This window comes from Dryobates pubescens, chromosome 10 (assembly GCF_014839835.1).
Source record: "Dryobates pubescens isolate bDryPub1 chromosome 10, bDryPub1.pri, whole genome shotgun sequence".
In the NCBI taxonomy this organism is placed as follows: domain Eukaryota; kingdom Metazoa; phylum Chordata; class Aves; order Piciformes; family Picidae; genus Dryobates; species Dryobates pubescens.
Genome location: NC_071621.1, coordinates 28,246,063 through 28,270,077, shown reverse-complemented (window position 1 = coordinate 28,270,077; position 24,015 = coordinate 28,246,063). Strand labels below are relative to the sequence as shown.

General features: G+C 40.3%; 1 protein-coding gene across 2 annotated transcripts in view; it reads right to left on the bottom strand.

Moving 5' to 3' along the window:
• GUCY1A2 (guanylate cyclase 1 soluble subunit alpha 2) overlaps positions 1-24,015 on the bottom strand; it is a 155,553-nt gene that overhangs the window by 30,812 nt on the left and 100,726 nt on the right. For both annotated transcript variants that reach the window (XM_054164504.1, XM_054164505.1), the window contains exon 6: positions 20,835-20,978. In XM_054164504.1, coding sequence (XP_054020479.1) covers positions 20,835-20,978 — 144 coding nt within the window. The remainder of the gene's footprint in view (positions 1-20,834; positions 20,979-24,015) is intronic.

Genomic DNA, 24,015 nt, shown 5'->3' with positions numbered 1-24,015 from the left:
AAAAGTTCAGTGGACTGAAAAAAAGCTTCTGTTGCAGGCCTTAACGACAGCTTACTTAACTGCAGCTCCTTTTCCCATGGTCTGCTATCCTGGCTGTAAGAACAAGGCAATAGCGAAACTTTTATCTGACTCAGCAGCGAGAGTCCCTTTTGCCCTCTACATGTCCTTGACTTTATTTAAACAAACTAATTCACTAGAAAATTGGCATACAATGGATTTGAAAATACTTTTCACAGGAATGAAACTGGTTCTGCTTAGTCTGTAAACAACCCCCAAAACTATTTCTAAAAGCAGTTTTGATAATGTGCCATTTCTGTGGAAGTCACAAGTGGTAGTTCTGATGCCACCCAGTCTGAGAGAGTTTAAAACAGAAAGTACCACCAAAACCCATGATTTGGCTGACTGCATTTCTGCCCTGTTAGCCCTGTGCTGACACTAACAGCTGACAGCATGCTGCAGCAGATCTGGATTACACAGAGAACACTGTTTGAACCTTTCTAATGAACTCTCACTGGCTCAAAGGCTGCCTGAAAAAGGATTTGGGTCAAAAGCAAGAAAGGACAGCAGAGGGCAATGCAAGCTGGTGAGCAGGAAGTATGCTGTGGGATGGATAGGATGCCTGGGTTTAAGGGTACAGAATACAGTTAAGGATGTGATAAAACACAGGCCTCTTTCAGGGAATTTATGGGAAGGGGGGCAATGGCTGTTTATTCATACTAATCTGCGGGGATTTTAAATGCTACAATTACCAAATCCTAAAGACTATAATCATTATGCCTGGGCATAATCAATCACATGGAGTAAATCTTTCTTATAGAAAATGTCTGAAAAGCAAAACTCCTATAGGAAACAACACAAAGGAATAGGAGAGGAGGTGTGCGGAGAGGGTGGATCAGTGTAAGCGAAGTTTTGATAGGCTGAGCCCATACTGAGACAAGCCAGCAACAGACAAAGATGCTATCTAGATTTCAGACAGCAGAGAGAATTTCAGATGTGTCACAGCCAACACAGGGAACCTATAATTCCTGTAACAGCGCTGGGCTATAAAGGTATCATTTTCTATTAGCCTAAAATAATGACAGAACATGTAAGTCACATTGTCATTTTGGAACCTTGTCCCACTAAATCAGCAACATGCTCAGGAAGTGGTTGTATCAGGATATGAGAGCATTATTCATAACATTGTCATTACTGCTGAAGACACGTCAGGAGATGGACTTGAAATGCTTGAAAGAGAATTAATTAGTATTTTATCTAGCTGGCAAATCAAACTGTATTTGTGTGCTGCTGAGGAAACCACAAGTATCACAGTAGAATCACAGTATGCAGTTAAAGATTTAAAGATGTCAATAAATATCTCAGGGGTGGGTGTCAAGTGGAGGGGGCCAACCTCTTTTTGGTGGTGCACAGTAATAAGAGAAGGACCAAGGGATACCAACTTGAACATAGAAGGTTTCACCTCAACATGAGGAGAAACTTCTTCACAGCAATGGTGACAGAGCACTGGAACAGGCTGCCCAGAGAGGTTGTGGAATCTCCTTCTCTGGAGACTTTGAAAACCTGTCTGGATATATTCCTGAGCAGACTACCCAAGGTGATCCTGCTTCAGGCAGGGGAGGTTGACTAGATGATCTGTGGAGGTCCCTTCCAACCACTGACACTCTGTGATTCTATGAGTCTGTGATTTTCCCTTTGCTGGTGTTCTTGGAAAGGAAGTGTGTTTAGAGTTTACATTTCATTTTAGTATTAATGTTATGTGGGCTGTTCAGTGACAATGCCTGTTGTTAGGGAGAGCAAGGGGAAAAAGATCAATTTTGTGTTAATTGCAGCAATGGCATTTTTTTTCTCTGAAACAAAACTGAGGTCCTTGACAATAGGAAATGAGAGAATGATGACAACCCATTATGCTAATTTGGGCTTAATAGTGCTCACTCACCTGGAGTGCAGGACATTCATTTAATATAAGCCAGGGAAGCTAAGCTTGGTTTTCTACACTCCACTTAACCACTAGCTGCTCTTAATGGCTTTTTTTCTTTCCATATGTGTCACCCTAAACCACGGAACTTTTTGTTCTGTGACAAGGTCATTAAAACTAATGCATTTCACAAGAAGACTTCCTCCAAAAGAATTTGTATTTCCATATGCACAAAACATTTCACCATAAACAGAGGGGGGGGGAGGAAAGAAACCTCAGATGGTTACCCTTACAGAACTGTCAGAACTAGGAAAAATATACCTGACTCATACTTCTGTGTCAAGGGAAACTGAGCCCTATACTACCACTATCCAGGATGCAAAGTTTTTCTTCGCTGCAAAAAAATAGGAATGGAAGAAGGAAAGAAAAGCAGATTGTAGACTGCTGCTCTGTAAGTCTGTGCAGATATAACTGGAGAGACCTCTCTACTCTGAGAATAGTCTTTGTCCCTTCTGCAAAAGATACATTTGCAAACAATCATTTTGATTCCGAATAGATTTTCATTTCTAGTCACGAACAACCAGACCAAAAAAAACTTACTCCCTGTGTTCACTGGGGAACATATCTTTGCAAAATTAACCTCATGTCCTGTAAACAATTGTCTTCATGTGTGTACAAGAGGAGGCTTTATTATTTAGCTGTTTGCCATTCATTTGCATGCATTAGAAGTTTTTCTTCTGTCCCAGGGGCAAGAATGTCACATCATTTAGGTAGCCAATGCACACAATGCAACAAATGGCAAAAAAAAAAAAGAGGGAAAAACTCATGAAAAACAAAAGGCTAAACATTCTTTGGCAAATGCTCAGAAATAATGAAAGCTCTGAGAACAGAAGAAGGATGTTACGGTCTCCTCAACATGTTTATAACTAGCAATTTCACAAGCTCCCCATGAGTCCATTGGGCAGGAAATGGCAGTGTACGAGCAACCATAAAATGCTACAGGGTAGCCAGACTGAAATAGATACCATGACCTCAGTCACAGCAGACAGAATTTCTGCACTCCTCTGCTGTTTTTGTTATCTGAGCTCTCCTAGCTACTAAATGTGCCATTCCTTCAGAAAAAGCTGTTGACATTTAGCTGCAGAGGTCTGTGACTAGGAACAAACAATAAATCAGATAAGAATGTAAGACAACTGTACTGTATCAGACCAAAAGACCACCTAGTTCAGTACTGTGGCCCTGAAACCAGATGAAAGGCTTCGACATAGATGCCAGTATAGAAGGGATGGTGGTCTGGAGACAAATGGGGTTAAATGAAGGATTTGCTGAAGTCTGTGGAAGTTTTATTCTAATTATGGCAGAGAAAACGTTTCAGGGAATGCCCAACAATGTAATGATGCTCTGTTCTCACTGAAAGTTTAAAGAAAGTGGGACTGTAAACTTTTATATCAAATAGCTTCCTAAGAGATATGAGGTTTTGTGGAAAACACATGTAGAAATAAAACTCCAGAGCTTAAACTCCATAAAATATCCCTGAGTTTTTCACATCACCCTTTATATACTGGTATGTGTTAATAAGGTCTCCCCAAACCTTCTTTTGATTTCCAGCTTTGAGGAAGTTTGTGTTCACAGATAGCCCAGTGAAATGGAGATTGATATTTTAGAGTCAGAAATAATGGAACTGTCTTCATCACACTGCAAAATTTCAGGGTTTACAATACCCTGCCCATATTAAAATTAGCATGTGTCAAAAGTAAATTAATGAGTGTTTGAGAGTTTAGATAGAAAAAGAGGAAGACCCAGTCACTAATTTGGAAGACATTTTCATATTGTTTTCTTGCATAAAGACAAGAATAGAGTCACATCCTTGGGGAAAATAAATCATCAATGTCTTTACAGAAACTCTTTTAATTTCTCAGGCTTCTGCAAGCTTTAAAGTTGGAATTGTGATCATCAGAAAAGCTAGGTTGAAAAATAAAATCACTGCCTAAACTCACATTCTCTCTAACACTTCTGTTCACAGAATCATAGAATGCCAGGTTGAAAGGGCCCCCAAGGATCATCCGGTCCAACCTTTCTAGGTGATAATGTAGTTTAAAAGAGACAGCTCAGCAGCCTGTCAAGCTGAGTCTTGAAACTAACCAATGTAGGGAAAGATTATTGCTACTTATCTTGGAAGATTATTACAATGCCTTGCTGTTCTTCCTGTGAAAATTTTTCTTCTGGATTCTAATCACAATCTCCCCAGGAGTAACTTGTATCCTTGTCCTTTTCATGTTACTCATAAAAAGGGAGTCTCCATTGTCCTGGTAGCCACCCTTTATGTACTGGTATGTGGTAATAATTCTCCCCTAAGCCTTCTCTTCTCAAGGCTGAACAGACCCAGCTCTCTCTGCCTTTCCTCATATGACAGGTCTCCCAGTCCTCCGATCATTGTCTTCGACACTTTCCAGCCTGTCCAGCAGGAATCAAAACTTGGCTCCAAAAAATAAAGAAGCTCCACTAAAATATTTTGAACTTACCCTCCTTAATAAAGACCTTTTAATCATAAAACACCTGTATTATTAAAAAAAAAAAAAGTAAAAAATAAAAAAAGAGGCAAAATTATATATTCAGTGGATTATTCTTACCTTTGGGCACAGCTCACAGAATCTCAGAAATATTCAGGTTGGAAAAGACCCTCAGGATCACCAAGTCCAATTGATAACCCTACTCTACAAGGTTTACCCCTAAACCATATCCCCAAGCATCACATCTAAATGACGTTTAAACACATCCAGGGTCGATGACTCAACCACCTCCCTGGGCAGACCATTCCAATGCCTGAACACTCTTTCCATGAAAAATTTTTTCCTAATGCCCAGTCTAAACCTACCCAGTTGCAGCTTGAGGCCATTCCCTCTTGTTTTATCATAGAATCATAGAATCAATATGGTTGGAAAAGACCTCAAAGATCATCAAGTCCAACCTATCACCCAACACCTCATGACTAGACCATGGCACCAAGTGCCATGTCCAATCCCCTCTAGAACACCTCCAGGGACAGTGACTCCACCACCTCCCTGGGCAGCACATTCCAATGGCCAACAACCGTCTCTGTGAAGAACTTTCTCCTCACCTCCAGCCTAAACTTCCCCTGGCACAGCTTGAGAGTGTGTCCTCTTGTTCTGTTGGTGGTTGCCTGGGAGAAGAGACCAATGCCTGGGAGAAGAGACCAGCACCAACATCTCTACAGTGTCCTTTCAGGTAGCTGTAGACAGCAATAAGGTCAGCCCTCAGACGCCTCTTTTTCAAACTGAACAGCCCCAGCTCCTTCAGTAGCTCTTCATAAGATTTATTCTCCAGGCCTTTCACCAGCTTTATTGCCCTCCTCTGCACTTGCCCAGCACCTGTCATAGCAGTAGTCTATAAGGCTATAAACTCCTTGTGTATATGCAGATTGGCCACACACAAGTTTGCTGAATCTGGCCTTTCAGAGAAAGTAAATGCCTGTGTGTATACACACACACACACACACACTTACAAGTATGGTATATTTAAAGGAGTGATTTCAGTTCATTCTGATGATTCAGAGTTCTTGATATTATTGCTTGAACCTAAATAGAATTGTGTGGGGGATGTGAACTTGGCTATGAACTAATTTTCTAAGGTGAATAGGTGCTAGTACTCATTTCAGTAAGTCCAGGAAGATACAGTTTGCTAGAGAGTCAAAATCACACCAATTTAGGGCTTGTAAGCATCAGCTAAATGCATAGAGATTTGAACATCTGCAGTAATTTGGTAGGTGCAAGTCTCCCACTTTGCAATTCAATATAACTAAGGAAGATCCAGTTCTTACAGAATACAATCCTTAAGTGCCTTAGTAGCTGGAAGAAACAGCCACTATGTAAATAGAATTTATTTTTAAAAACATACTTAATACTTCAGGGACTCAAGTGTCTAATAAACAAAAGCTCTTACAGGTTGGATTAGACCTTCAAGACCCTCCATCCTGTAGAAAATCCATTCCATGAAAGGAAAATATATAAAGAGAGAAATCCAGAGAGCTACTGAGCAATCACAGGTTGTGTTGATTTTAATGCCTCAGAGACACTCCATGTGCTTTCAGTTTTACAGGACAGCACTGGTGTATTACTTTGAGCAAATTCATGAAGACAGAGATATTTGCAATACAGAGAAAAAAATTGTTCCATTTCTCTCTCTCTCTCTCTCTCTCTCTATATATATATATATCTATCTTTTCCAGTCTCTAAAAACTGGTAACTAGAGACTGGATGGGGTGCGTGGTGCCATGGTTTAGTTGATTAGATGGTGTTGGGTGATGGGTTGGACTCGATGATCTCAAAGGTCTTTTCCAACCTGGTTAATTTAATTTAATTTAATTTAATTTAATTTAATTTAATTTAATTTAATTTAATTTAATTTAATTTAATTTAATTCTATTCTATTCTATCCTATTCTATCCTATCCTATCCTATTCTATTCTATTCTATTCTATTCTATTCTATTCTATTCTATTCTATTCTATTCTATTCTAACCAGAAATTACAGTTTCACCTCAGAAAAATTGCAGGCTGAACAAAGGTAGCTGAATGCAAGACTCTACTCAAGTCAAAGGACTTGAGCTCAGCTCCCAAGCTACTTAGATGTACAAATGTATAGTTAGCTGATCACAACTGAAATGTTTCCATCATCAATATACCTTGGACTATTTTTGATTCCATGAATAGGAGTTTTGCTCAGAAAGACATCTGAACAATGAAGTTGTTTTCTAAGTTCAGGCAGCCAGTGTGTTGTGAGATGATGACCCTTCCCCAGTATGGGAAGGAGAGTGCAACAACCAGTTACTGCAGATAGCCTGTACAACCAGCTCTATAAACTGGGAAAGAGAAAAAGAGAAACACAAGATGCAAACAGAAATCATAGATTAATAAAACTATTAAAAACACCTTCTGAATAGACCACCTACTTTGAAGTCAGCAGTAATTTTAGTTGCCCTACTTGAAATGCCCCACAGATACCTGATTTTCAGACCACAAAGCTCCATTTTTTTCTAACAACCAGGCCACCTTCAGATCACAGAATTTGTTTGTATTTATCAGTAAGATGATAGTGCAGGCTTTAACCAGTATTAGAATAATTAGCTAAATGTCAAGAATTAAGTTGCTTACACTAGGAAAATTATAACCCATTAAGAAATTATGCAGAGCCTTGTGGTTCCTGGTGTGGAGATTTTGCGAGAAGGAAAAAGGGACATCAGAAATACATCACTTCCCATCTTCCTCCTCAGGGTTAATATTTTTGCCTGTAGCAAAGCTTCAAACATATACAACAATCAGGTCTTCTTTCAGGATAAGTATTACTTGGATGCCTCCAAGTTATCCCAGGTGGGAGTAATCCCAGCACATCCTAATTCTCTTTTGTTTATACCACTTCCCCCTTTTTTTTTTTCTTAGCTAATCAAATAGATCATGTTAGGAAAATGCCAGATTCCTGTAATCAACTGCATCCTAGGTTATTTATGCTGTGTTTTCTCTCCTCCATTCAAAATTTCCCCTCTCCTCTCCTCGAGTCTCCTCTCTTCTCCTCTCCTCGAGTCTCCTCTCCTCTCCTCTCCCTTCCACTCCTCCTCTTTTACACCAAAACCAAAATCACACATGAGATGTACCAAAACACGGAGTTTGCTTCATTGGAAAAATCCAGCTCCTGTGGTTATTCAATATGAAGACTCTGAGGATGATTACTTACACAGAATGACTTTTACCCTAGTTTGAATTGAAGCAATATATTTGAACAGAAGAAGCTGTTGCAAGTTTCTTTGAAGTATTGGCTTTTTTTTCCAAAATACTCTGTGTCTCATATGAAAGGAAGTCTAAATGCTGTTAAGCATTTTGTTTATGGATTTATTTATGACAGGAAATGCATTCTTCCTTAGGGAACTAAACGATTCTGAAAGTTGAACAACGTTGCTGAACTTGTCCACTTCAAGCAGAAGGCCAAGTACAATCCTCCAGCATCCACCCCCCATCTAACTGTTCATTCAAATATAGCACAGTGTAATGACTCACTGTTTAGCACAGAATAATGACAACAGTTATGTGACAGAGTTCTCCAGCTGGTGCTTAAAACTGCAGACAGACTTTTCTTCTAAGAAATGTGTATGTTAGAGGGAATGCAGGAAGGATACAAGTAGAGAATTGCCATTAACAAATATATTTTCTTCTTAGCCTTTGCAGAAGAGATGCTGGCAGCTGCTTCTAAAAATCCCCTAACAGTGGATGCCAGAATACAGAGCCAGATCTGCATAAAGGTTACCATATCTACAGGATTACCCAGTGGGGCTGAGAAAGACACTCTTCTCCATGAGACACTTCACAGGCAGCCCTTCCAGAACACTGTGCAAGCTTCTGATTGCAATCCAGGAACAGAGACTACTGAGATGCTCTCCCTTGCAAGATGAAAAAGCTTTGTGTCAAGGGGGCTTTTCCCTGTGGCATAATCCTCCCAGCAAAATTATGTTAAAGGAACACAACAACTAATAGTTCAGGAAGAGGAAAGCTATGCCCTTTAAATGTGTAACAGCAAGTATGCAGTATAAAATGGTGCAGTGCACCTTATCCCAAACTATTCATATCGTAAGAGATAAGGGAGAGAGGAGAAGGAAGAAATGGAAAGAGGCCCTTCCTTGAATCTTTTTCTCCAGCCTGCATCAGGGTGAAAGAAAGGGGAAGCTACAGTAGCACTATCACCTGGGGCCTGAGTGCCTGAGTGCATTATCAAGGAGAATAGAATACAATAGAATAGAATAGAATAGAATGGAATGGAATGGAATAGGATTAACTAGGTTGGAAAAGACCTTTGAGATCATCGAGTCCAACCTACCATCCAACACCATCTAATCAACTAAACCATGCAACCAAGCACCCCATCCAGTCTCTTCCTAAACACCTCCAGTAACAGTGCCTCCACCACCTCCCTGGGCAGCCCATTCCAATGGCAAATCACTCTTTCTGGGAAGAACTTCTTCCTAACATCCAGCCTAAACCTCCCCCGGCACAGCTTGAGACTGTGTCCTCTTGTTCTGGTGCTGGTTGCCTGGGAGAAGAGACCAACCCCCACCTGGCTACAACCTCCCTTCAGGTAGTTGTAGAGAGCAATAAGGTCTCCCCTGAGCTTTCTCTTCTCCAGGATACCTTACTTCTGCACACTGGAGGGCTCCTGGAGATGTTATCATCTCTTTCTTCCAGAGGAGGGTTAGATCAAAGCAGAAGGCAGATCTGTCTTATTAGCTGCCCCAAACTGCAATTCAAGGCATACTGTGGCCCCAGACACACACTTGGATTAGGGTGTTTCACCCTTTGAATACTTGGAAGAGGGACATAAAAATGTATTTTTTTTAAATATATTGGTGATGTAACAGTGGCTGCAAAACAAAAGTATTGACCAGATTACAGAAGATAACGTCCATAACTGAGATGACAATAATAAATAAATATCAGGACAGGAGAGTTTTAAAGTAGGAAAACTGAAAAGCAGGTGGAGACAGCTTGGTCACAGAAAGACAGGCAGATGCTGTAGCAATGCAGCACAGGGCAGCAGCTGCCTGATGGCATTTCAGCAGTTGGAAAAACAGATGCTCAGGTAGCAACCACCTCTACAGCTGAGAAGGGCAAGGCATTTTTCCCCTCTTAATCCCACTCAGAGGCCTCCAGGATCACCTGAGCCTATTAACTCAGTGAGGTGGCAATTCAAGCCTAGCAAGCATTTTCTGATCACGCCTACGTGGCTGGACTGCAGAAAAGCCAATAAAGCCCTATTTTTATGTTCTTGGTGTATTACTGCTCATCTTCTGTGGGTCCTTGCAGGTTTGTGTGTTATATAACTACTTTCATTTAGGTTTTTGTGTAATGTTTTCCATCTCCATTGCAGGAGGTAAGAAAAATAGCCTTGTAGTTGATAGCAGAAACCTAACTTTTCATTTTTATGTGTCAGGAGGACACAATGAGCAAAAGGAGAGAACAGAAATCTAGGACATATAAAAGAAAAAGAGGGATAAGGAGAATTACTACTGGATGAGAGGGAAACATAGTGACCAAGGATGAGGAAAAGGCTGAGGTACTGAATGACTTCTTTCTGCAATCTTTAATAGTAACACCAGTTGCTCTCCAGGAAACTGTGCCCTGAACTGAATAACAGGGATGAGGAGCAGAATAAAGCCCCCCATAGTCCAAGGGGAAATGGCCAATGACCTACAGAGGCACACATGTCTATGGGGCTGGTGAGATCCACTCAAGGGAGTGCCTTGAAGGCTGCTGGAGGAAGTGTTCACAAAGTGACTTTCCATCATTTATCAGCAGTCCTGAATAACTGGGGGAGGTCTCACTTGACTGGAAATTAACAAATGTGACACCCATCTACAAGAAGCAACAGAAGGAGGATCCAGGGAACTACAGACCTATCAGCCTAACCTTAGCTCCAGGGAACGTTATGGAGCAGATCATCTTGGGTGGCATCATGCAGTACAGACAAGACAACCAAGTGATCAGGCCCAGTCAGAGTGGATTTATCAAAGGCAGGTCCTGCTTGACTAACCTGATGTCCTTCTACAACATGGTCACCCACTTAGTGGATGAGGGAAAGGCTGTGGATATTGTCTACCTTGACTTTGATATGATTTTGGAGAAGCTGGCTGCTCATGGCATAGATGGGCATACTCTTTACTGGATAAAAAATAGACTTTTTGTCTGAATAAAGACTTAATGACAGTAATAAACCCCCAAAAAATCTCAGATTCAGCATGGAAGTTCTCCACTGACCGGTACAGGATGTAGGATTTCTTTCCATGAAGGACAACTTCAATGCTTTATTCTACTTTTACCCTAAAATTGGACTTTTTTTCCCCACGGGTTTATCCTAGCAATTAATCTACTTACTGTTCTGGAGCAAGTTTCTCTCTGATCAGAAATTTACCAAAATCTGGTAAACTTGCCTGATGAGAATGTTGGAAGACCTCATGGAAGTTTTTGGTTTTAATCATTCAGTGTTCTCAGCCAAGAAGTCTTTTCCATGGGAATTCTCAATGAGCTCTACTACTAGACAGACATCTGGAGTATTACTTGGAGGTATTTGTGTCTGGAACAACTGCTGAACCGTGAGAATCAGACCAGTGAGAAATGTCACATCCTGATTTTAACCCCAACCCCACAATCCAGCTGCACATCCTGTGGCCACAAATACCATGCAGGAAGAAAAAAACTTGAAACCCTTGCTGGTTTTCCCTGTGCCTGTACCTATATCACCTGGAGAAGGAAATGAAATTGTCTGCTAACTGTGAGACACTTGGACAAAGTAATGAGCTAGATAAGGTCATGATAGTACAATTTTGTCTACCTTAGAGAACAGGATTTATGATGAATTACAGAGATGTTTCTATGCTCAGCTATATCTAAATACTGTGAGTCACAAAGAGTTGTGAATATATAGTCACTGTGAACTAACGAACAATCAAAAAGTCCATAAGGTATCCTTTATCTTTGTAATGGAGACAAATATAGATAGGTGCTTATGCAAGTCCAAAGACAAAACCTCTTCTCAGCAATCCTCACAATACTAACTAGCTCTCTGCTCATCTTTCAGATCTCTTAATCCCAGCAATCAAAGACATAATATCTCCATAACCTTCTCATTATCTCGAGCTGGGCTTAGATTGGGTGAGCAATCTTGATACTATGGCTCTGTCCTGCACAGCAGGCTGACCCTTACATTGTGCAGGATCAAGCACTCATAGCTTTGAAAATTCACCTTTATCACCTACCGCAGACTTTATTCAAGTACCTGATTAAAATAAGACATACATGTCCCCTGAAAGAACAGCCAAACCTTTGGAAAGCTTCCTTCTTCAGAAGAATATACACCAATCTAATTTTTCAGACCAACCCTTTCCAAAAAGCTGCTGCAATGCACCCTTCAGTCACATCAAACCCCAGTAACCCTTGTTATTGCAAGACATGAGCAGTAACACTGTCACACAGTGGGTGTAACATATGACTGGATATGAAGTCTCCTCAAAACTATTAATGTTGCAAATAATGCATGTGGTTTTGCTTTTTAAAAGCAAACGATAATTAGTAAGATCAGACAAAAGGAAGCACTCTAGTGAAAAACACTGAAGGGTGGAGGAAAGTGAGTATTCCCCTGCGGCAGCGCTACAGAACTTGCAATTTCTCAGCTGCCCGGGGAGACGTGCTTCAATACAGATCAGCCTTTCTCATTCCACATTTCCAAAGGCACTGAGCCAAACTGAGGTATGGCACCATGAACTTTCCTCAAGCCCAGGGAACTATCACCACAGCTGACTTTGGCTCACCATCTCACAAACATGCTCTCAAGGAAAAGTGCCAAGCTCCCTCCTGATTTGTGCGGCTCTGAATGCACCCCAAAGGTGCTGTGCTGCCCTAATGTCGGTAAGCCTGTGAAACTAAGAACTCTTGCACTGCCTGACTGGTCATTTTTAGCAAAAAAAAAAAAAAAGTCTCTTAATGCAAGTTCTTTCCTTTCTGGGACTGTTTCTGATATTTTGTTATTTTCTTTTTTGGATAAGAGAAGGAAATTTCTATTTTTCAGATACACATCCTGAAATAGGATATGATATTATATACCTCCCAGAGTCTGATGTAGACATTAGGTACAAGGCAAAGTTGCTAGGAGACAGATGGAGCAAGGAGCACTGCTGTAATGCAGCAGCTTTCACACAGGGCTGATGAGGATGCCTGCATCAGCAGTCAGCCTCTCACAATTTAAAACAAACCAGACAATGTTCTACTGCTTACATAAAGATGAACCACCAAATTGCTATAAAATGAGCACGTCGCTTTGAATTAAAAGCAAGGCAAGAAACACTGAAAAGGATTACAGAGACAACGCTTGCTAAACTACTCTCCCTCATTCTATATTTGGGAATGGCCCTTACATTTAGTCTTTAAAAAAGTGTATGTTCAAGCAAATGTTGGCACTTTCACTCTACTTATGTTCTGGGCACAAGTGCCATACTACGGTAATGCAAAGGGGAATACTTAGTGAGCTGGCAGAGGATGCTATGCACACTGAAATTCATTACCTGTTTCCATGTTATTCAGAAAAGTCTGTCACTCTCACTGTGGATATGAGCCACTACAATCCACAGAGCCCTTTTTTCTCTTCTGTATCCTTAGCCATGATGCAGAGTTCATGCTTATTAAAACTAACCACTTGGCAAGCAGAGATCAGAGGTTTATCAAACTCATTGTTCCAGTCATCATGATCACATGTGTTTAAATAGAAAGAAAGTAATGTAGCTTCCTGGCTACAAAACCACACAGCTTACACATGCTACAGAAATGTTTCTACTTGTAAAACATTGTCACCTATACATGGGAAGCTAAAATATAGAAAGTCTAAATAACATCTAAAATTCAAATAGAAATGCTCTGACTGACCAAAGATCTGAACATGTATTTCAGCCCATCTCCTTTCAGTGAGTTTGACCATCCTTCTGAGGCCTCATTAGCTTATTCACCCTTGAAGCAGGATTTTTCTGACAAATAGCCATTCAAATGTTCCATTATAAAGTAGGCACTGAAAGAATATCAGATGAATGTAGACTAAAATAGCTTTGCTCTCTTTAAAGAGGGACTAAGAAGTTTAAATGTAGCTGTTCACATTGCTAGTGTTTGAAATTAGATGAAGTTAATCCCACCTTTCACATGAAATGGTCCCTCTGCCACGCTGTTCTTTCTCTAGCTGATAGATAAAAGACCAGCTTCTGTGTTGATAGTGCTAATACCAGACTACACTGAGTGCAGCTCATACTATATATATATATGCTTACTAATACTATAGCTTGTACTATAGAACAGGTTTGGCAACACACATCTGAAATTCAGAAACTTTAAATTCATCAAGCTCTCTGTCTTTATGATAAAGAAACAACTGAGCCAAGGACCAGACTATGTGGTTTGCAAACACAGGTCCTAGCTACTTCACAAATAAATCAAATTAAAGCCAAAATCAGCTAGAAATATTCTGTACTACTCTAGATTATTTCCTGAACTAGTCATTAGCAGTTGAGCAAACAGAAATGTGAGGGTAGGTATTTGCCTCCATTTGCATTTATAGTATTTGCAGGCCTAATTCTCATTCCATTGTAAAATGTCATTTCAAAGATACCTGACATTTCTTTGCTGTAGAGGAACATAATTTAAGCATGCTTTGAATTACTCTGGTGTAGCTCAGTATTTATGTATTAGACAGGAACACCTGGACACAACAAATCTACTGTGTTCCCAGTTCTGTATCCCTTTGCAACCCTATAAGGACCACCCTCATACAGGTTAACAATAAGCAGATCACCTTTGAGAGTAACTTCTTGGGTCATCTCATTAGCCAAAATAAGGTATGTTTTGCCAGAGCAAACCTTTTCACACTAAACTGAGAAGGCAGCCTTTCTGCTTCTTTGCAATGTACCCTGCACATTAATTAATTAGGTAAGATTTGAAGCATGATAAAAAGTGATGCCACCAATGATTTCCTGTGGATTTTATTACATCAAATGAGATCTGCATTATGACCTTTATCTCTAAAGGTCAAGGCTCTTGAGAATTGTTGTTGCAACATTATCTTTAGCTATTAAAATTAATGTATTTCTACTTCAGCTAAAAAAAATGTAGCAAAATATGAAGCATATCCTAAATTCAGATAGCACTCACTTAAATGTAGGAGGCAAGTTTAAATCAATATTTTCAAACTACAGTCATAGGGCACTACATGCAATTAGTTGTACAGAACAGAACTTAAGTGTTTCTCAAGTAAAAACTGTATCACTGATAGGACAAAAATGTATATCCAATCCTGCATGCAGTGTCCAAAAGCCTTTCTTTTGTACTAAGGCCTTAGCTCATGCTAAAGTAATGGGATTTTGACTCAAATAGAACTGAGTTTTAAAGAAACAATCTTACAGGGACCTGAAACCTTCTCCATCACTCACAGGAGAATGATGAGCTCACTTTCTGCTACAAATATTTCTTTTGAAAAGAGCAGACTATGTTTCAACACTGATGATAGGACTTGTGGAGGTTACTATAATCTCTCCCTGTCTGCAAAACATTTTTTCATTAGCCTGCAAACCACAGGCTATTCACGCCGGGATAAGGCGCGCAGGTCTCCATTCTGCTTATGCATTTCTGCTGCTTTTGGCTCTGCTGGAAGTGTCAAATGCCTGAGTAGCTGCCAGCTGCACACCATGGTGCTCTCACCAGCATGCTGTGAGCTCTGACTCAGGGGCTGGGGAGCATGATCTGGATATAAACCAAACCTGCTTCATACACCTTTGTCACCATCCTGAGGTCCATCATTGCTTACTGGACACACGAGCATGGCTCTGAGGGACAGATTCTTCATAAAACATACATGGTTGTACAACCAAGGTGCTTTAGGGATCACTGCAATAAATACTTTCAAATCATAACATAGATAACAAACTGAAACTGATTGTCTGCTAATGCACTTTATAAGTGAAAATCTTGTCCTGTTTTTCTCCTACCCTATTTTTTACCATATCCTTATTTTTTTCATTCCTTCATTTACCTTTCCTTCCTAAATTTATGAGACTCTTAAGTGCAATTTCATTTACCTGCTGCCGTCACAGGGATGACCTTTTCGAGCAGCATGAAAAACAAGTATTTGCATTCTGTTGGATTCAGTCCTGAGATGACAACAAAATTAGTTTGCAAAACACATATATTCCATAAACTGTAATCATAAAGTTAGACATATCTCACTGAGTAATCATCAGATGAAAAGCACCAAATTTCCTAACTGCAGTTAGATTTCCCTAGAGTTGAAATCTCTGCAACCAGGACAACTCAATCAGATTCATGATGACTCTGACTAAAAACATGTTGCCCCCTAAGTAATTAACCTCTTAAATATGCATGGTATCAGTCATGCCCCACAAACCTGGGAAATAACTTCTGGACTCAGTTTCCAGTGCTGACATCAGAAACCTTAAGCAAGAAATATGTTGCTGGAAAAGAAATCCCCTGAAAACACCAAGGAGACTTTAGGTGATCCTGCTCTGGCAGGGGACTTGGACTAGATATCTTTTGAGATCCCTTCCAGCCCCTAATTTTCTGTGATTCTGTGATTTTGCTTCTTACTAGAAAACACAATCAGAACAGAATAACTATGCTGTAATTGTTAGACAACTAACAGAAATTGAACTTCAAGTAACTGTGGTGTCATGTATTATATGAAATGGTTTAGTTGGATAGTGTTGGATAGTGTTGGACTCGATTATCTCAAAGGTCTCTTCCAACCTGGTTAATTCTATTCTATTCTATTCTATTCTATTCTATTCTATTCTATTCTATTCTATTCTATTCCAAATGGCTGAGAATTATTTCTTTCTATTTAATCAAAGTTTATCACCCAGGCTGTTTGGGGCTTTTTTTTTGGGAGGGGGGGGGAGGGAAGGGTGGGCAGGGAGGTGAAGAAACCAGAACATTTGTTTACTCCTCAAGATCAGAAGATATCTTATTTTTAGGGATTATTTTTTGAGAAATTGTTTTGGATTTAGTGAAGTAGCTGTCTTACTTTTTCAAAATAGCTACTAGGTGATCCTGAAAAATAAAGTCAGAATTCAATCACAGCAACTCATGAAAGCTGCCAAAGATATCAAATGCTGGGCATGAGGAAAACTGCCCTCTGATTTCAAGTTCTTTTCAAATATCCAATATCAATACTCAAATGTCCAAATACTCAATACAAAACTACATTATGTCAGCATTCTACACTCAACACACCTGTCAAGGACTAAAGAAATGTGATTACGTGCTTGTTAGCATGAATCATGAATAAGAATTAAGGTCAAAATACTGTACTTGCTTTCCTATCCCTATCAACAGGACCATCTCCAAGTAACCACATTACACTACAATTTAATTCACTGTTTAGAAGTCAGGCCACTTATAAATGTCTTATAGCCTACACTGTGTACTTTGCATCTAATGTTAATGAATATTTAAATATTCTAATAGCGAAGCTTAACTGTAAAATGTGTCTCTAAAATGCAGAAAATGTAACCATAAAATGCAGTTAAGTCTCCTTACTAATGGTTCTGAGTTGAGTTCATAGCAACTGTTACATGCACCTAGATGTTCCTTGAACTTCAGTTAGAATCTAGAATGACTGCTAGAGTTCCCATTTCAGTTTATATATTATGAAGACAATTGAATCATAGAATGCCTTAGGTTGGAAGGGACCTTTAAAGGTCACCTAGTCCAATCCCACCAACTTTAGTGAGCATGGACATCTTTAACTAGATCAGGTTTCTCAGAATGCTGTCTAACTTGACCTTGCATGTTTCCAGGGATGGGGCACCTCTGGAAAACCTGTTTCTGTGCCTTACCATCTTCATGGGGAAGAATTTCTTCCTAATGTCTAATCTAAAACCAGCTTCTTCCAGTTTGAAGCCATTAGTTCTCATGCTATGACTACATGCCTTTGTGAAAAGTCCTTCTCCAGCTATCCTGTAACCCCTCTCCAAATACTGGAAGGCTGCTATAAGGACTTTCCAGAGCCTCTTCTTCTCTAAGCTGAATAACACCCACTCTCTCAGCATGTCTTCAAAGGAAAGGTGCTTCAGCTCTCTGATAATTTTTGTGGACCTCCTCTGGACCCGGTCTAACAGTTCCATGTTCTCCTTCTTGTTGAGGACTCCAGAGTGGGACACAAACAGTACTGCTTCATATGCAGCAAGGCAGTTTTTAACCACAACAATCACTGACATAACCATTAAGAAAAACTGCATGTTCTTTGCTATTTGTAGGAGGACTCATCTGACAGAGTGTAGAAGCTTAGAGTTTAAACAGTCACATTTAGGTTACGTCCATAGACTTCTGCCTTACAGATAACTCAGAAAGGACACATTTTTAGGATATGATTCATCTCATCCTAGACACCTAAACTAGGAGAAATTAAAGGAGGCTTCTCCAAAAGTCCTTATTTCTGTAGTTTTACAGGGTAGATATCCATATGAGAGGAATACTAGCCTTAATATATTTAAAATCAAGCTAGGATGTCAATTTGAAAGGGAAGGTTTTCTAAACACAATTTACCAGGTTATGTATTTAACAGGTTTTCTGATGCTGCCACTGAAACCATGAGGAATTTTCTGAAAAATAATAAGCAGTAATGAAATGAGTCCTGAACTCCAGAGAAGGGCAACAAAGCTGGTGAGAGGTCTTGAGCACAAGCCCTATGAGGAGAGGCTGATGGAGCTGGGGGTGTTTAGCCTGGAGAAGAGGAGGCTCGGAGGAGATCTTATTGCTCTCTACAACTACCTGAAGGGAGGTTGTAGACAGGTGGGGGTTGGTCTCTTCTCCCAGGCAACCAGCACCAGAACAAGAGGACACAGTTTCAAGCTGCACCAGGGGAGGTTTAGGCTCGAGGTGAGGAGAAAGTTCATCACAGGAGTAATTGGCCATTGGAATGGGCTTCCCGGGGTGGGGTGAAGTCCCCATCCCTGGAGGTGTTCAAAAAGGGATTGGACGTGACACTTGAAGCCATGGTTTAGTTAGTCATGAGGTGTTGGGTGATAGGTTGGACTTGATGATCTCTGAGGTCTTTTCCAACCTTATTGCTTCTATGATTCTCTGAAACTGTGACTCCCAGAGCAAAACACACACCTTCAAAATTTCTCTAGGATTCCACTAATCACTCAAAAGAAAGTGAAAAGACGGAAGACAGCTCTCCCAGCCTGTGATAGTGTAGATAGAATCTATTAACTAGCTATAGTAATTGGAGAAATAGAGAAATCCTCAAACAATCCAGAAAATTAAATAGGATTACATTACCGCTTGTGTGAAACAGCCTGATATCAAAATTGAAAGACTGGTATACTTAATGCTGATTCTCAATGTGATGAATGGCCACAAGAAACTTTCAAAACATGTTCTACAAGATCCAGAGTCCAAGAATATTTACTTTTTTCCCACAAAGTTACTCTTTTCAATATATGGACACTTTTCAAAAATCAAATAAATTCTTTTTAAAGCCCACAGCACTCAGAATTCAACATATTCTCATTTGGATACTGTGATGCTTCATTTCATGGTGTATCTACTTTGGTTGCTTTGTATCCACTCTTCTTTCTGAGTGGAACAATTAATTTGGATTAAATATCTCTTGATTCATGATACATAAATAGTTCAAGGAATAGAATAGAATAGAATAGAATAGAATAGAATAGAATAGAATAGAATAGAATTGAATTGAATTGAATTGAATTGAATTGAATTGAATTAACCAGGTTGGAAAAGACCTATCATCCAACACTATCTAATCAACTAAACCATGCAACCAAGCACCCCATCCAGTCTCTTCCTAAACACCTCCAGTGATGGTGACTCCACCACCTCCCTGGGCAGCACATTCCAATGGCAAATCACTCTTTCTCTGAAGAACTTCTTCCTAACATCCAGCCTAAACCTCCCCTGGCACAGCTTGAGGCTGTGTCCTCTTGTTCTGGTGCTGGTTGCCTGGGAGAAGAGACCAATTCCCACCTGGCTACAACCTCCCTTCAGATAATTGTAGATGGCAATAAGGTCTCCCCTGAGCCTCTTCTTCTCCAGGCTAAGCAACCCCAACTCTCTCAGCCTCTCCTCACAGGGCTTGTGTTCCAAACCCCTCACCAGCTTTGTTGCCCTTCTCTGGCCACATTCAATATATGAGCTAACACTGGTAGAGAAGAGCTGGAACTCATGAGTATGCAATTTTTGTTGCTTAAGGAGCATCACAGCAACATTCCAGACTAGATTTTTTAAAATCTTACTTCCTTACTGTCATGTTTTAAACTTTCAAAAGCCTTTCAATTTTGGGGAAACTGGCTTCAGATCTTATTTTTAATAAACATAAGGAAGTGCAATTTACAGAGTGTATTTCAACCATGATGTAAATCATCCCATGAGAAGTCTGCCCAGTCTGTCCAGACTTCTCATCCAGCTACATATGGCTTTTGTTAAAGGTTTTAGAGAGTGTTGAATAATTGTCCTACATAATGTCCCCATTTTCTTTGAAAACAAAAGGTCTGTATCATGGGAAGAACAATTTAACCAGAAACAGGAGCAAGTACATAATGAGAACAATGTGTAATTTGACCCTTGAAAAAGAAAGGCACGTATGTATCTCCATGGTGGGGTTTATTTAATGCTGAATCTCCATCTCCTGCCTAAACATTACCAGTTCCAAATGCCAGCAGCTACAAGGTTGGTATAAGACCAAGAGAAGCGGAACAGCAGTAGAACTTTAAAATGGTACAAAAGGATATGTGGTTCTCCACCTCCTGTTACCTCATGTACTGATCCAGGCAAAGGAACTGGAGTAGCGTGGGAAGGAAGCACATTAACGCTGAAAAAAGAGTAGACAGCCTACACATTCTTTCATATAGGTCAATGACTGTTTAGGAAAGCGGCATGTGGCCCATTGTTGTCACAGAATTCTACGACAGCCTCTCTGCCAGTGCTGAAGTTCAGATCAGGAGTCTGTTTCTGAATTTCCCCAGTCCCATCACATATTCTGTTTTGTAGCATGGGGCAGTCCTGGATTGAGTGCATCATTTTCTTCTCACACTAAACTGAACTAGAAAAAGGGCTCCAGGACTGCCTCATCTAATGGCCTCCAGCCACAAATAGGCATTAGTACACAAAATAAGGAGAGAGCTAGTCTGTGTGGTCTACTGTGCTTACCGAAGTAAGACATGATTGTTGATGGGAACCAGTGAAATGCATGTCCGTAGAAAAGACTGTGATACATCGATGTAATGTAGCAGAATTAATCAGGTCCATGTATCACTGACTAGCTAGAGAATAAAGAGCAAAAGGGTTACCTTAATAGGGCTCCCATCTGGAGTAAGAACCTCTTCTGAAAGCTCCATCATCTTCAGTGCCATCAGGGCAATGGCTTTAGCATGACTAAGACTTTTCTTATGGAGCCCTGCTGCCACACAGTACGCATCACCTATTGTCTCCACCTGCAGCAATCAGACAATCAAATATTAAAGTATGGTAATAAGAAGTCAACCTCACCATTACTTATCTGTAATCAAATAGCATTGCTTAAAACATGCGAGCAAAACATCCATAAAGTAGGCAATTAAACAACGGAGCATAATTACCTGAGTTTGCAAGCAGGTGCAGTCAAAACCTGACATGCAATTGCATAGCAGTTCATCACCATTATAACCACAGAAGATCACTACATCTAGAACAGTGTATGCCATCAGAGGAGAGATGACATTTTCCCACAGCAGTAATACAGAAAGCTCAATTTTCCTAAATTAGAAATTGTTTGCTGCTTTGTTTGACACTATCCTGCCTCAGTTTGCTCTTTGAGTAAGAACAGTGTTAACATGATTATAATTCATAGTAATTATTTGCTCTGCTAGAAAAATGGTATCAAGAAGAGAATTAGAAAAAGCAAAACATCACCACAGAACACAGTGAAGAGTCTGTAACTTCTCATTAGCAGGCAGCTCTTCCTGGTACAGGGATAATTTACAAAGAGATGCTACAGACTTGACTGTGCTTATCTCCGTTATTTTCAGGTAAGGATTGCTGCCTCTCTCTACTATGCAGGCTTCCTGACTGTGAATTCCCTATCTTCAGGCATCAAATTCACCAGACTGATCCCTCTGGTCTCTTCAAAGAGTTCTTGCCTCTCTCTTATCCTTGATTTTCTTTAAAGAAAGTTGTCCCTCAGGAGGAAGCAGGTGCAAAAGAAATTACAGAAGCCCTCTGGCTCTAAATAAAGGCAGCCTGAGAAACAAACCCCTCAAGTTCTGCATCTTTATTGACAGCATTGTGTTTTGCAGTCTGCTTGCACATTGCATCTGCAACAAGCTCTGCACACAATCCATCAACATGTGCCCAAGAAGACTCAGCCCTCACCCAAAGATTAGTTTGTCTTTTGCTACATAACTAATATGGCTTTCACTCTGCCCACAACACTACAGGAATGCCAGAAAAGCTTCAGCAAGGACTAGGGTGAGAAGAAAGCATAGAATTGTAGAATCACTTAGGTTGGAAAAGACTTTCAAGATCATCAAGCAGAACCATTAACTGTATTCTACTAAGTCCACCACTAAGCCATATCCCCAAGCACCACATCTTCATGGCTTTTGGTCAGCCATGAATCATCGCTCAGACTCCTCCCTGGGCAGCCTAATCCAATGGTTGACAACCCTTTTGGTGAAAAATGTTTTCCTAATGTCCAGCCTAAACCTCCCCTGGTGCCAATCTAGACAATCTCCTGTTCCATCATTAGTTACTTGGGAGAAGAGATCAACACCCACTTCCTGACAACTTCCCTTTAGGTAGTTGTAGAAAGTGATAAGGTCTCCCCTCAGCCTTCTTTTCTTCACACTAAACAGCCACAGTTCCCTCAATTGCTCTTCAAGAGACTTGTTCTATAGGCCTTTCAACAGCTTAGCTGCTCTTCTCTGGATCTGCTCTAGCACCTTATTCTCTTATCTGTATTGAGGTGCCCAAAACTGAACAAAATATTTGTGGTATAGCCTCACCAATACAGAGCACAAAGAGACAATCCCTGGTCCTACTTGCCACACTGCATACAAGCCAGGATGCCATTTGCCTTCTTGGCCACCCAGGCACACTGCTGGCTTGTATTCAGCTGCTTTTTTTGATCAGGGCCCCAAGGCACTAAGCATGAAGCTATTCAAGGAATAAGCATTGTATTCTCCTCTGTGCAGGGATTCTACTAATATTAATAGACCTGAACCTTCTCAGATTAATTTCCAGTCCTGATAAACAGAATTGGAAACAGTATCTCAAAAGTAAGCATCATATGTAAAGGTACCCACAGCATGCATCTAGAGCAGCAGTTTGAGCAAATACTTCCCACCATCAAAACTGTGGAAGCTGCTGCAAACTCACTGCCAAGTTTGGCACCTTAGCCTTTACCCCTGATTGTGCAGGAGGATGTATATATAAGAAATTGAGGGTTTCTCATGAACTGAGACAGTCCTTAGAGCTCCCCTGTCACTTTCAGAAGCTCCTAATAGCACTTGTATACAGAAAAACCATGTAGGAGCAATCAATACTGCTGACTGCCTGACTATTTTACCCTAGCCACATCTCAGGATCACCATCCACAAGAAGCAGAGACGCCCTGCAATTCAGAAGTCATCTTTCCAAAGACAAACCTATGGATATGGCTGGTGAAAAATGTAGGAACTGAGGAAGAAAACAGACAGGTATGGTGAGAATAGGTATCAGATGTTAAAAATACACCCTGGATGGCTAATAAGTAGATGGTAAAAAAGTCAGAAAGAAGTACTAGCAGAAATTCACAAAGCCATTCTTGAAAACTGTGGATGAACATTATTAGTGTGAGTAGAAATAACTGGGTTACCACAAAAAAAGAGCTGTGTCTATGATGTCAAATTAAAAATTAAATACAAATTCTGCACTTAAGACAGCTGCATTACACAGGTGTGGCAAAGTACAGATATGGGACCATACACTGTTCCCACAATGTTCAGGCAAAGCTACATATTTTATTAGCTTCTTCCCCTTTGCAAATTTTCCCAGCTGTGGAAGTTTAACAGCTAAATTGCACCCACTCAATGAATAGAGCAGAATAAATAGAATAGCATAGAATGGAATGGAATGGAATGGAATGGAATGGAATGGAATGGAATGGAATGGAATGGAATGGAATGGAATGGAATGGAATAGACCAGGTTGGAAGAGATCTTCAAGATCATTGTGTCCAACCTATCATCCAACACCATCTAATCAACTAAACCATGGCACCAAGCACCCCATCAAGTCTCCTTCTAAACACCTCCAATGATGATGACTCCACCACCTCCCTGGGCAGCCCATTCCAGTGGGCAGTCACTCTCTCTATGAAGAATTTCCTCCTAACATCCAGCCTAAACCTCCCCTGGTGCAGCTTGAGACTGTGTCCTCTTGTTCTGGTGCTGGTTGCCTGGGATAAGAGTAGCATCATCAGGTTGCACTGTACATATCTGTGTACTACCAGGA